The sequence below is a fragment of the Castanea sativa genome, chromosome 11 (assembly GCF_040712315.1).
Source record: "Castanea sativa cultivar Marrone di Chiusa Pesio chromosome 11, ASM4071231v1".
Lineage (NCBI taxonomy): Eukaryota > Viridiplantae > Streptophyta > Magnoliopsida > Fagales > Fagaceae > Castanea > Castanea sativa.
The window spans coordinates 3272931-3286924 of record NC_134023.1 but is presented as its reverse complement, the minus strand read 5'-3'; the positions used below and the strand labels follow the sequence as shown (position 1 = coordinate 3286924).

Here is a 13994-nt window from a genome sequence, read left to right as displayed (position 1 = left end):
GAGGAGAGAGAGACTTGTGAAACGGAGAAGACAAGAGAGAGAGAAAGAGAAAATATATTTTAATTGATGACGTGTCAGCCTCGTATTGGCTGGCGTAAAACACTGGTTTTACGCCAAGCCTGACCGAATGTTTACTCATATAGGAAATGTGATGTATTAACGTTTATTTAAAAAAAGACAAAGTCTAGTTATAAAATTTGTTATAACCTAAGCTATAGCCTTACTTAATATTTTTTTTAATTAAAGGTGAATTTTGACAAATCTATCATTAGATTACATTTCTTTCTTATATCTTCTATACTTACAAAATTTCTAAAAAATTAAATATTAATAGTTATGTCATCAATAATTTTTTTTTAATTTGAAATTATGCATAAAATATAAGTTTATAGATCTTATAATAAATAAAATCTGATCGACACAAAATTTATCATATGTATTAAGAGCATATAAAACATGAAATTTAGCAAATATCTCATTGTAATTGGTGGATCTCCATTGGATTTGACTAGGTTCATTGGTTGAATCGGGTGGGTCAGATTTTGAATGTGGAGACCGGCAGTCACCAAATTAATTGGATTGAGTTTAGCTCAAGTGTGGTCGGATCTCACGGGTGGGTTAGGTTTGGCGGGCTATGGACACCCCTAATTATCAAATACTCATTAATCCGTGTACGTTGTCACTTCACGATTGAAATGTGAACATTATCCGAAAAATACACGTTTGGCTTGACCCGCCTTTCCCGCTATGCCTTGCCCAAATTTCCTCCACGCCGAAGGCACCGCCTGTGTAGCAGTAACATCCGAGTCATGATATGAACTCGACCAAAGCGACACTATATACGTAGACGCAATCTTGATACCGCACTACGTGGAAGCTGCTTTAAACTTTTCGTTGTTAGTCGGTAGGAAATTTCTTTGCAAGTTCGAAAAAGATGTCAATTGTGCTATCACTCTATTCCTTTATTATAATCCATCCAGCCCGTTTCTTTAGAAATTCTCATTCTTTGCAGTGAAGACTCAGTACTAAAACTTGTTATTTACGTAACACTGCAATGCAGTCTTGTACTATTTCTTTGTGTGTGGGTTATTTTGTGATTCATAAACAAAAGGCTCGAGCTCAACAAACATAGAGGGGTACGCAGTCTTGTTTTTCTTTTGTGTCTGAGAGAGAGAGTTGATCATGGAAGAGGGTGGGAATAACATGGAGGTGACCCATGAGAGCAGAAGAGAGAATTTTGTGGCACAGGATGTTGAATCGGCAACCAGAAGTGACATGTCATCTGGGTCTTGGAGGCTCAGTGTGCAAGAGTTTCCTACACTGGTTGAAAGAAGAGATGGTGGTGAACATGGTTTCTTCGCTCTCAGCAGCCTTCTTCATGTCCCAAGTAAGTCTTCCTTCATATATATATAAGAGAGAGAGAGAACATATTAACAAATCTTTAGCCATATAATTGAATTTAATTGTACTTGAAAAAAAAAAAAGGAAGATAAAACTTTTTTTTTATCAATATATTTATGTACATATAAAAAAAATGATATATATTTTTTTGATGCTATAAAAAAAAAATGATATTATCCTAAAGAACATGCCAATACTAGAATGACCAACAATTTTATAATGGCCAGGACATGCCAATACTAGAATGAAATTAAGTTACATTTTTTGTTTTTTTCTTCAAATTCCATATTCTTTCTTTTCTTAGCAAGATTCATGAACAATTTACCAAAAAAATAAAAATAAAAAAAGGACACAGATGTTCTCTGTTAATGTAAAATATGTAATCTGATTTTGGGCTTCGAGTCACTGGTTTCTTGGTTCAGTCTAAATCTGATTTTTGGCTTGATAACTCAGTTGACTCAGACGAGTTACTAAGTTTTTTGTACAAAGTGCAAACTTCAAATATGTTCCTTTTGTTTGATGATCTGATTTTTTTTTGGCTTGGTAACTGAGTTGACTCAGCCAAGTTACTGATTTTGGGCTTGACAACTAGAAGTTGACTTAACCGAGTTACCGATCCAATGGTTTCTTAACTTTGTTTAGTGAAAAAAAAGGGGCAATTGGGTTTAAAGACCCCATGGTAAATTTTGCATCCCTTCTAGACATTGGTCAGGATCAATTTTCATATTGGGAAGAAATCTTTTAGGTGAAAAATCTATGGACTTTCACAATAGCTGAAGTGGAGCATCATTGCCGTCAAACCCAAAACTTTCACTAGGAAAATTTTCTGAAATTATTGATGCATATGAATTGATTTTTGAATTTTGACACTCCAATTTTGTTACCACAACAACCACACAAGAAAATAAATAGATGGAGAAAAAATATAAACCATTGATCTTTTGGCCTTGAATTTTGAAGAGAATTTATTCTAGTTAGATGCTTTTTGGGAACTTTCATTTACCAGCAAGGGACATTCTATAATTCTGTAAATCCTTTCACATTCTTTGGAGATGATACATAAAGAGAGTAACTATAGACTTCACATATGGCCTTTTGTGTTATGCTTGGAGTTCTAATATCATAATAATTCAATGTATTGTTACTCATTTACATAATTTATGTTGAGTTACTTTGGAAAATGGAACATCAATATTTGATGACTTCGAATGCTACCTCCTTATTCATGACTAGTAATGAACATGATGTGAAACTTGGTACTTTTGACTGTAGGGAAACGAAGCAAGGTTGCTGATTATTATGAGAAACAAGAAAGACTCCTTGAAGGGTTTACGGAGATGGAGACCATGGCTGAAAATGGTTGTATGCCTGGAAGTCTAACAGAGGTTGGTTGTGTTCAACTTGATGATTTTGAATGACAACTTGTGGAACAAAATGGGAGAATAATTTTAATTTCTGAGTTTGGTTGCATAAATAATGTCAAATGACTACAATTAATGTTCATGTAAAGGGAAGAAAAAAACCATACTATCTCATCACAGCTAAACTCTTTCTTGTTTCCTAGAAATGAAAAACCAATACTTTTTCATTGTTAATCTTTTTGCTTATTATTATTCTCAGGATGAGTTGCAGCAGCTTGCAAAGAATGAGAGGATGGCTATCTATGTATCAAACATGGCTAACGTTGTGCTCTTTGCGGCAAAACTCTATGTTTCTATTCAGAGCAGATCATTAGCGGTTATTGCCTCAACATTGGATTCACTTTTAGATCTCTTGTCAGGCTTTATATTGTGGTTCACGGCCCATGCCATGAGAAATCCAAACCAGTATCGTTATCCAATCGGAAAGAACCGGATGCAGCCGGTGGTAAGTCATCCAAGAATAATTCTTTGAAAATTCAGATTCTGATGGATTTAGGTTGTTGAAGCTGATAATGAGCATTCATGTGTACTTGGTTAGTGTTACTTCTGTAGATCATTTGGTTGCTCAGAAGTTGGAGTGAAAATTATGCATCTTAAACTTTATTTTTAAAAAATTTACCCCAAAGAAGTCAGGATTTTATTTTTTTATTTCTCCATTTCATCATTTTCATGATTTCATTAAACCTTTCTGTAATCAATGATGGAAATAAACTGAAATGCTATTCCATCATTAGTACTATTGGCTCAGCTATGTCTTATTCCACACATTCTAGTGGCAAAAGCAATAGATAGACATTGCATGATGTCATGCCACAGTTTATTTCAAGATTAAATATTTCATCAGGTCCATGCTTTAGGCTCTCATGTTGTTACCGAAATGTTGAGCTTGGGGTCTATTACTGTGTTTAAAAACAAATAGCATTGGTTTTGGGCAAATTTGTTTAATTAGAAACTGCAGTGAATATACACAATCTAGTCTTAGGAATAAAAATTTAAGGGATTAAATGAAAAAGTGGTTGAACAATCTACTCTCATGGGAATATATAGCATTGGTTTTGAGCATAAATTTGAGTGTAGGTTCAAGAGTGATTATGAGTTACAGGGATGTAGACCCAAGGCATGCTAATAATCACATCATATACAGCCAGACTGTGTTTCAACTTTTTGTTACAACACTTTGCTTTACTGCAACAAATATTTTACTAATTTAGCTTGAGATTGCAGGGAATCATTGTTTTTGCTTCAGTAATGGCAACTCTTGGATTACAAATTCTGCTCGAGTCTGGTCGACAATTCATTGCACAGGTATGCAACTTTTATCTCACATGCTCCGATCTATGTTGAGGATGTAGATGACTGTGAGCATGGCTAGACTCAGACATATTTTTATCAAAGTTGGCTTTGAGAAGGGTTTGAAAATTAACTCCCTTCTTTATGTCTTGTCTGAACTCTGAGGTCCAATGTGACTTTGGTTCTTGGTACTTCATGAAAAGGATGACGTAGGTTTTGAGCTACTACCTAAATGTATGAGATCCTTGTTAGATCATATTCTGAGTTGGTGGATGTAACATTTAAACATGACTGTTCTAAGTTTCGTTTTCTGTAGTCGTTTACTGTATCAGTGATTCCTTTAATATTAATTTCATTTCCTGTGCTGATTACAGACCCAGCCTGAAAGGGATCCTCAAAAGGAGAAATGGATGATTGGAATAATGGTCTGTGTGACCATAGTGAAGTTTATGCTCATGGTCTATTGTCGAAGATTTAAAAATGAAATTATTAGAGCCTATGCTCAAGATCATTTTTTCGACGTTATTACTAATTCAATTGGTTTGGCAGCAGCCGTCCTGGCCATTCGATATTATTGGTGGATTGATCCTACTGGAGCTGTTATAGTAAGTTCATATATATGCAGCTCTTCTTCTTTCTTCTTTCTTTCTTTCTTTCTTCTTCACTCTTTTGTTTTTACTACTATATTTTTGATAATTGGGTGCATTTGTTGTTTTTATTTATCCAAAAATAATAAAGATAATTGAATTCAGCTACAATACAAGTTATCAATTTCCTTTTATTTCCTAAAATTATCAAAATCACTTGCAGCCATGACAAAATATGGGTATTCACTCTATATGTCTCATTTTCAAAGTGAAATGGACACTATTTGTGATTGGCTCCTTGGTGTGATTTTAATCTATCTTTTTATAATGATTTGTTGAACCTGTGATGCAGATAGCATTATATACAATGAATACATGGACGAAGACAGTCATTGAGAATGTCTGGGCACTAATTGGAAGGACAGCACCACCTGAATTTTTGGCAAAGCTAACATATCTGATATGGAACCACCATGAAGATATCAAGCACATTGACACAGTAAGAGCATACACTTTTGGTTCAAATTATTTTGTGGAGGTTGACATAATTTTGCCACAAGACATGCTTTTGAACAAAGCTCATAATATCGGTGAGTCACTTCAAGTGAAACTTGAGCAACTCCCAGAAATTGAGCGAGCTTTTGTACATATAGATTTTGAGTATACTCATAGACCAGAACACAAAGTTTGATGCAAATGATGATGACGACAATAATAATGATCAGAGCTCAGCCTTGTCAGAGCACAAGGGTATTTGAATGAGTTGCTGATTTAGTTAATATGTGATGCACTTCTATTGTAATGCCAGATTATGGAATTTACCATCTGATGGCTTAATGCCACTAATCGTGAGGTATCCCTCTTATTTATTTAGTAGATGGAGCTTCATTAGACAGTTGATTTTGTAGTAGACGTTTGATATGCAACCATTTTTCTTTTAATGCAAGATGCTAATAATTTCGATAATATGAGTTCACCGGTCAAGACAAACTTCATTCTGGTCATGCTAATGCAATGAGCCTTCATTTTATTGTTCTTGTTAATTTCTTTAAGGAAGTTATGAAAGCAATAACTTTATTCGAGTTAATTCATTCCAAAAATTTATTAAAGCCTCCCTGTGTTTTTAGACAGTGCAGGGGTGGCGTGTCTTTGTGTTAATCTCATCTATATTCTATATCTATATATTACTAAAAGTTGAAGAGTAGCATTTAATATTGCTACGCTCACATTGAGCCATTTCAACAGCCATGTCATTCTCATCCTCTTTTCTGAATTTTAAATTCAATTTGAAACCAGTTTTTGCCAATTTTTAATTCAATTTCCAGCCCTATCTCTACTTTAAAGTCCACTTCTTATACATTTAAATCCACTATAAAGTCTAAGTCTACACCCAAAGCCTTTTCAACTCACTCTCTTTGTCAAACCTGATTACTTTTCATGGTTATAACTTATAGGCAAAAATGTAAAACTGACCTTCTAACTTTCACCGTTTTTCATTTCAGTCTTCTAACTTTCATTTTTGTCAATTTAGTCCTCTAACTTTCAATTTTTTGTCAATTCAAGGCTCCGTTACTGTTCTATCATTGTTGCCGTCAGACCCACTAAAACGACGCCGTTTTGGTTGAGTTTTTCTTTTTCTTTTTTAATTCGGAATTAAAATAAGAAAAATCAGGAAAAAAATCGGCAAAATTTGCTAAATAGCATTTTTTCAAAAAAATATTAGATAGACAGCACGCGTTCGAAGTTATTTAGTAAGTTGGACTGCTTTTTGAAAATCGAGTTTGTGAAACTTGAGTTCCAACCCAAAATCGAGTTTCTCAAACTCGATTTATGCCCGATCTTGATTTAAAAAAAAATAATAATAAAGGTGGAACTTGAGTTTAGTAAACTCGAGTTCCATTTAAAAAAAAATAACAGAACTCGTGTTTTCTACCCTCGAGTTCCATTTGGGTTATTTTTTTAAAAAGCATGGAACTCGAGTTTGTTATACTTGAATTCTACCTTTAAAAAAAAAAAAAAAAAAAATCAAGGTTGGATGTAAATTGAGTTTGAGAAACTCGATTTTGGGTTGGAACTTGAGTTTCATAAACTCGATTTTCAAAAAACAGTCCAACTTATGAAATAACTTTAAACGCGTGCTAGCCACAAAATTTTTTTTCCAAAAAATGTACTGTTGAGCAAATTTTGCCAAAAAGATCAAAAAATCTAACCCATGTACCCAAATTCCTAACCTGTGAAACCTTGAGAAAGAGAGAGAGTGAGCTGATTTGAGAGAGAGAGAGAGTAAGCTGAGAGAGAGAGAGAGAGAGAGTGAGTTCACCACCACCACCCACTGTAAAATTTGCTGTGTAAACCACCACCACCGTCGTTGCTCTGCCTTGACTAAATCGATGATGGGTGTGCTTTTAGATTCACAATCACGGCCATGGTCACGGTTACGGCTGAGAGGAAACCCATGTTCAGGTTCACGGTCACGGTTGAGATGCTTTTGGATCATCCCTTTCTTGCCGGCGTGGATAAACCTAAGCTACCCGCTGTTCCTAGTTCTTCTTGCATCGTTTTTTTTAGTGTAGCAGAACTTCTATGAGATTGGTGGACAGCACTTTGCCAGTCAATGGCTGTTGGACAATGCTTATTGTCATGCCCAAGCTTCCCACAAATGAAACAAATTGTAGGGAGTCTTTCATACTTGGAAGGAGAGCCAGAGGCGTTCACCATCAGTGCTTGTGATATAGCCACCCCCTGGGATGCACGGACGCGGCACCGGAGGTGCCGCACCCGCGTCCGACGCGGCGGGACTCGCCGACGCGCGAGGGACGCCGCTGCTCGCGCGTCGGTGCGGCGTCCGGCCGCGTCGGCCACGTGGCAGATGGGTAATCGCGCCGACTCGCGCCGACGCGGCGTGGACTCGGCTCGATTCGCGCTGACTCGGGCGGAATCGCGCCGAATCGGCCGGAATCGGCCGTATCGGCCGTATCGGGCGAAACCGCCGAAATTTCCGGTTCAGCCCGATACGGCCGATTCAGGCCGAAATTCAAAAAAAAAAAAAAATAGAAAGGTGCGAAACGCACCGTATTAACTAAACCTAACCCTACTTCAGCCAAAACAGAACACTACATTCTCACTTCACCAAATTAAAAAAAATATCATCCGTGCACTTCATTATTTCATAGCTCTCTGCCTCTCTGCCTCTCTGCCTCTCTGCTCTCAGCTGTGTGCTCTGCCTCTCAGCTGTGCTCTGCCCTCCATCTTGGTCTTTGCCTTCAAGCTTCAGCCCTCCATCTTTGCCTTCAAGCTTCAACCCTTCGGCCTTCACTTTCAAGTTTCAAACTTTCAATCTCTCTCACGCATTCTCAACTCTCTCTCACGCATTCTCTCAGGTATTAATAAAGCTTTCACTTTCAATCTTAGACTCTTAGTTTGATTTAGTTTGATTTGTGATTTGTGAATGTGATTTGTGAATCTTAGTTTGTGAATATGTGAACTTGTGAATCTGTTAATACGTGAACTTGTGAATATGTGAACTTGTGAACTTGTGAATCTTAGTTAATAGTTATCAAATAATAGTTTGAGTTGAGAATAATAGTTTGTGAATCTGTAAACTTGGTTAATATCATGAACTGTGAATCTATGAATTTGTGACTCTGTGAATTTGTGAACTTGGTTTGATTTATTCTAAATTTATTTAGTTAATAGTTATTATTTGTAGGTTAAATTCAATCTATTGAATTTGCAATGGACGAAGTTACTAGCACAGAAACTTCACCTTCGTCTAATCAAGAAGTGCCAAATGATGAATTTTCTCTTTGGCAGTATGTGACTAAAGTAGAAAAACCAGCTGGTGCATCTGTTAAATCAGGGGGAAACACATACTTTAAGTGCAATTATTGTGGTGTAGTTTATATGGGATCTTATTCTAGGGTTAAGGCTCATTTGTTAAAAATTCCTAATAAAGGAATTAAACCGTGCCCTAAGGTGACACCGAGTCATAGGCTGGAAATGCAAATGTATGATAAAGTTGAGAATGAAAAGTTAGAGAGGGAACGGAGAAGTCAAATTCCCTTACCCCCACCTCCCCCAGGCCGTGGGCCTATACCTATTTCCCAATTTCGGAGACATGAAAGGAGTGATAGTACAAATCCGATTGATGGTAAGAGGAGGAAGGTGGCTGTAAATAATACTTTGGAGAAAGCATACCAGAATAATGCTAGACATGAGTTGGATAGTACAATTGCTAGGATGTTTTACACTGCTGGGCTTCCGTTTAACTTTGCAAGGAACCCATATTATCGTAATTCCTATGCATATGCTGCTACTCATAGCATTCCGGGTTATGTTCCTCCTGGATACAATGCTTTGAGAACAACACTTTTGCAAAAAGAAAGAGCTCATGTTGAAGGACTTTTGAAACCAATTAAGGATTTTTGGCTTGAACATGGTGTAAGTATAGTTTCTGATGGATGGTCTGATCCACAAAGGAGGCCTCTTATTAATATTATGGCTGTATCAGATGGGGGTCCAGTGTTTATAAAGGCAATTGATGGGTCAGGTGAATTCAAAGACAAACATTATATTGCTGGGGTGTTGAAGGATGCTATAAAAGAGATTGGACATGAAAAAGTTGTCCAAGTCATCACTGATAATGCTAGTGTGATGAAATGTGGGATTCAATGATAGAGAAGGTGAAAGCAGCAATATATCGGCACGAAGGCTTGGAAGATGATCAGCATTGCTCATTTTGGAGTGTGGTGTATGATATACTCATTGATCGATGGACTAAAAACTGTACACCACTACATTGCTTAGCTCATTCCTTAAATCCTAAGTAAGTACATTTATTTTTTATTTTCTTTAGTTCCCCTTTCTAGTAAAACACACCTTTTATTTATATTTGTTTTTTAATCTTTAACTCTAGGTATTACTCCATTGAATGGCTTTTGGAAAATCCAAAACGCGTTGCTCCACATCGAGATTATGAAATTTCTATGGAAAGGAGCAAGTGTTTAGATCGATACTTTGAAGATGGGAATGAATTAAGTGTGGTGAAGTTTGAGTTTGCAGCATTTTCAGGAGGGAGGTTTCCTTCACCAGCTGCCTTGACAGATAGGTGGATCTTACAACCTTTGGATTGGTGGCAATACCATGGTACCGCATTTCCAACTCTTCAAACCCTTGCCCTTAAGCTTCTTGGACAACCTTGTTCATCCTCATGTGCTGAGAGGAATTGGAGCACATACAAATTCATTCATTCCTTAAAAAGAAACAAAATGGCTCCTGCACGTGCTGATGATTTGGTATATGTGCATTCTAATCTTCGACTCTTGTCAAGGCGCAATGCGGAGTACATACATACCGCAACAAAGATGTGGGACATTGGAGGAGACTCTTGGAATGAGAGCGACATACATGGAGGAGCTGGAATTCTTGAGAGTGCAACCCTTACTCTTGATGAGCCAGAGTTGGAGGCCATAGTTATTGGGAATGTTAGCACTAGTGCTACTACTAGTGAAAGTGAAGTTCGAAGTGAAGTTCGAAGTGAATCTATTGATCTTGATGATGAAGATGTTGGGATTTGATTGTCTTGTTGATTGTCTTTTATTTAGTTTTAGTTTCAAACTTATGAGTTGTATTCTAATTTCTGAACATCTTGGAATGTTTTAGTTTCAATCTTGTGGGTTGTATTTAATTTATGAACATCATGTTTTAGTTATTATCTACTGTTGTTCTTAAATTTGGTATATGTTTATATAATGTGAAAAAGTATGCTTAGTAATATATTAAAAATATAAATAAATATATTTTTAATAATTTTTTAATCGCCGAGTCCCGCCGCACCCGCACCCACCTTTTTCAAAAATTGCCGAGTCCCGCACCCGCACCCACACCCGCACCCGCACCCGTGCTTCATAGGCCACCCCTTCTGAGTGGCTTATCAATCTCCAAATCAACACGGACTCTCATAAATTTTGCCTGATCAGATTGCCATGAACGCTTATCTACCTCTATAAATCTGCCTGTTTTACTTCCCATATCTTTCCCTGCTCCCTGCGACATGTGCTCAAAAGGAAGGCCCCAAATTTGGACCCAAAATGGTGAGTGGGTGAAATTGATATTTGTGGATGTAAGCCGTTTTTTCCATCTGCAAAGCAGGAGAAGGTTATTGTCAAAGCACCAAGGCCCACACTTCTCAACCTATTCGAGTCGGTACCTAGAACTGAATTTGAATTGGAGTATATTATTCCCAACTCCCACTATTCTCATGTCTGAACCCATCTTCCATGCTGATCTTAGGGTGTTCTTCAGAGCTCACTGGTTCTGTTGCCGGTCAGAGAGAAGCTGCCCAAAGGGACTTAAGGAACATTCTTCTAGAAGATCAGAGCTGTTTGTGACTGTGATAGGAATGGCTTCTTCTTCTTCTTCTTTTGTAAGCTGCAAGTTCTGTAAGATATGGAGAATACTCTGATCCATTACCCTTAAGATATTGGCTACTGCCTAAGGAGGATTAGGCGGCCAAAAGAAAGCCATTAGAAAGAGAAGCTAGGGAGGTAGATAGTCGTATACAGCGATAGGGAGAGAACTCCTACTGGGGAGAGTAATGTTTATTTTCACAGTCTATTAGGCTGGACAAAATATTTGAACAATGATATATTGATATATGCGTAGATGACAGATTGGAGGTCAACTCAGTTAGATAAGTATAATTATATAGAACCATAAAGCACCTTTTTCCCATTAGCATGGTGACAAAATTAGGTTCTGTTTGGGATAGAACTTATTGTTAAAAATTGAAAACTGAAAATACTGTAGCAAAATAATTTTAAAATGTGTGAATAGTACTGCGGGACCTATTTTTAATGAAAAAGTTTCTGAAAAGTGAAATTTGTGAGTCTATAAACAGTGCACAGATGCACTGTTTACGGAAGACTTGTCAACAACTGCGGCTGGGAAAAAAAAAAAAAAAAGAGGCTGAAAACGCTGAAACGCAAAACGCAGCCCTTTTCAGTTGAATCCAACCGCCCTCTTAGTTCACGTCTACCAACCTTTGATTTGTGGGCATAAAGACTAAATATACATAAACATTCTCTCTCCTAGATGTGGGAGATATCACTAACCCTCAAACCATATAGAAGCTTGATAGGTGTCACGTAAATAAAATAACCCAAGAAATGAGGAGGGGAGGGCTGACCTGATTCAATCAAGAAAATTGTGTGGTGCCACTAAAAGAGGGGAAAGCCCTTATTTGTATATACGCAAAGCTCAAGGATAAAAGGGTAAGGTTTTTAAGCTTATCAAGGCCCATCAATTTACTTATGCCATCTCTCATAGGCCTCTTATACCATAATAATTATCTTATTTAAATATTTTAGACTCAAATCAATTAAATCTATTTAATTGTGTGCCTCCTCTTTAATACATATATATGAAGTAAATTAGTAATAAAATTATGGGGTGTTACAGCCAACATCTTAGTTGGCAGCAACATATACCACCAGTCATCATGGTACAGAAAGTTTGGTCCTTAGGAATATTATTTCAACAATATTTATTACCCATGATGAGTAGTTGGTTTAATTATTTTTCAAGAAAGAAAAATCGTCCTTGTACAACCTTGCATGCTATGGATAGATTTTTTTTTAAAATTTTTTTAATACACATCTAATAGAATTTGAATCCAAACAATCTTGTGGGTTTGAGTTAGCTCAAATTCGACTGGTAAAATAACTTGTAGAGTAGGGGATTAATTGTTGTCTTGTTTTAATGATAAATAGTCATTATTCATAAAACAGCATTTGAAGTCCTATTCATCTAAATTAATCAATCTATCTTACTGTTACGAGATGAGAAACTATTATATTTATCCCACAAATTCTAGGACCATAGCATTTTTCACACCATTTGTTACAATTATCATATGTGGTTAACTGTGAGTGGTAAACCACAAAATCATGTTAGACAACAATAAAATTCATATTGTCACAAAAATTTAACTACATCCCTTTCAAAATCAAAATTTTAAATTTTAGCATTCTCATATAAATATTGTCACAAAAAACTAATTTTTATTTGACATAAGATACATGTTAACTAAACCTGTTTTGATTTTAGAAAAAATACATAAATTTTTGTACATAACCTTTAACCAAAGCCCAAAAAGCATTAATTTAGAAAATATTTTTAAATTTTTTTATAGGAAAAGAAAGGATTAACTAGTGTTTTTGACAATTTTTTATATTTCTCATAAAATTGTTATCAATTTGTTTTTTAAAGTCTATTAACAAATGACCTAGTGTACTGACTTTTAAATACAAAACAAAAAATAACTTTTAAGAAATTGTATTTATGTTATTATTGACGTGGCATTCATCCCAACAAATTTAGAGGTGTGCAATATGTTGTTCCTGCAGAGCCGACATGGTCCATTTTTCGATTCTCTGCTTACTAAACTGCACTGCAATGCATTCTCGAGCCATGGTTGGTGTATTAGCTCAGCTCGACTATTCTATTGGGTTTGGCCAATTTGGGCATCGATTGACTTAGTAAATCTATATAAAACGTAGCATAATTTGGTTTTCCACTAACGATCGACATCAACCACGTCATAAGTATATATTCTCTTGTAGGTCGGTTAGACTTCGGCTGACACTATATCGGCTGTGGTTGGTTCCTACATCGCAACAATTGTTATAATAACTTATAGACTTTTTCTAATAAAATTGTTGCTACATTTATTCTCTCGTGCCAATATCATATCATTTTTGTAAACTTTTAAAAAATAAAATAAGGATAAAACTTTGCTACAAAATTGATTATAACTTAAAGTTATAATCTTACACATTAAAATAAGTATTACTATATATTTTGAAAATCTAATTGTTAAATTGCATATTCTTTATGTTCTTAATACACATGTTGAATTTTGTGTCAGTCAGATATTATTTACTATATGATCTATAAGTTTATATTTTATGCATAATTTTAAATTATAAAAATTTGCAATTTAAAATATTTATTGATGACATAACTATTGATCTTCAATTTTCTAAAAATTTTGCAAACATGGAGGAAATAAGAAGAAGATGTAATCCAATGGTGGGTTTGTCAAAATTTACCTCAAAGAAAAATATATTAAGTAAGGTTGTATCTTAAAGTTATAACTAATTTTGTAGCTAAACTTTGCCCATAAAATAAAATTACTATAAAAAAAATCACTATAAAAAAAAAAGAAAAAAAAAAACTAAAAGTATTCTCTTGTCGGCATTGGACTATTGGGGTCCTTTTCTATTTCCAAATTTTC

The 13994-nt window shown here is 35.6% G+C and overlaps 2 protein-coding genes across 2 annotated transcripts; both read left to right on the top strand.

Moving 5' to 3' along the window:
• The first annotated feature begins 1045 nt into the window (after positions 1 to 1045).
• Positions 1046 to 5782, top strand: LOC142614641 (metal tolerance protein 9-like). The gene is made up of 6 exons (XM_075787200.1): positions 1046 to 1387; positions 2674 to 2786; positions 3022 to 3267; positions 4047 to 4127; positions 4487 to 4717; positions 5052 to 5782. The coding sequence occupies exons 1-6, from the start codon at positions 1183 to 1185 to the stop codon at positions 5388 to 5390; spliced, it is 1215 nt and encodes a 404-aa protein (XP_075643315.1). The 5' UTR covers positions 1046 to 1182; the 3' UTR covers positions 5391 to 5782.
• Positions 5783 to 8923: 3141 nt separating this feature from the next.
• Positions 8924 to 10424, top strand: LOC142614575 (uncharacterized). The gene is made up of 2 exons (XM_075787130.1): positions 8924 to 9524; positions 9615 to 10424. The coding sequence occupies exons 1-2, from the start codon at positions 9358 to 9360 to the stop codon at positions 10273 to 10275; spliced, it is 828 nt and encodes a 275-aa protein (XP_075643245.1). The 5' UTR covers positions 8924 to 9357; the 3' UTR covers positions 10276 to 10424.
• Positions 10425 to 13994: the final 3570 nt, after the last annotated feature.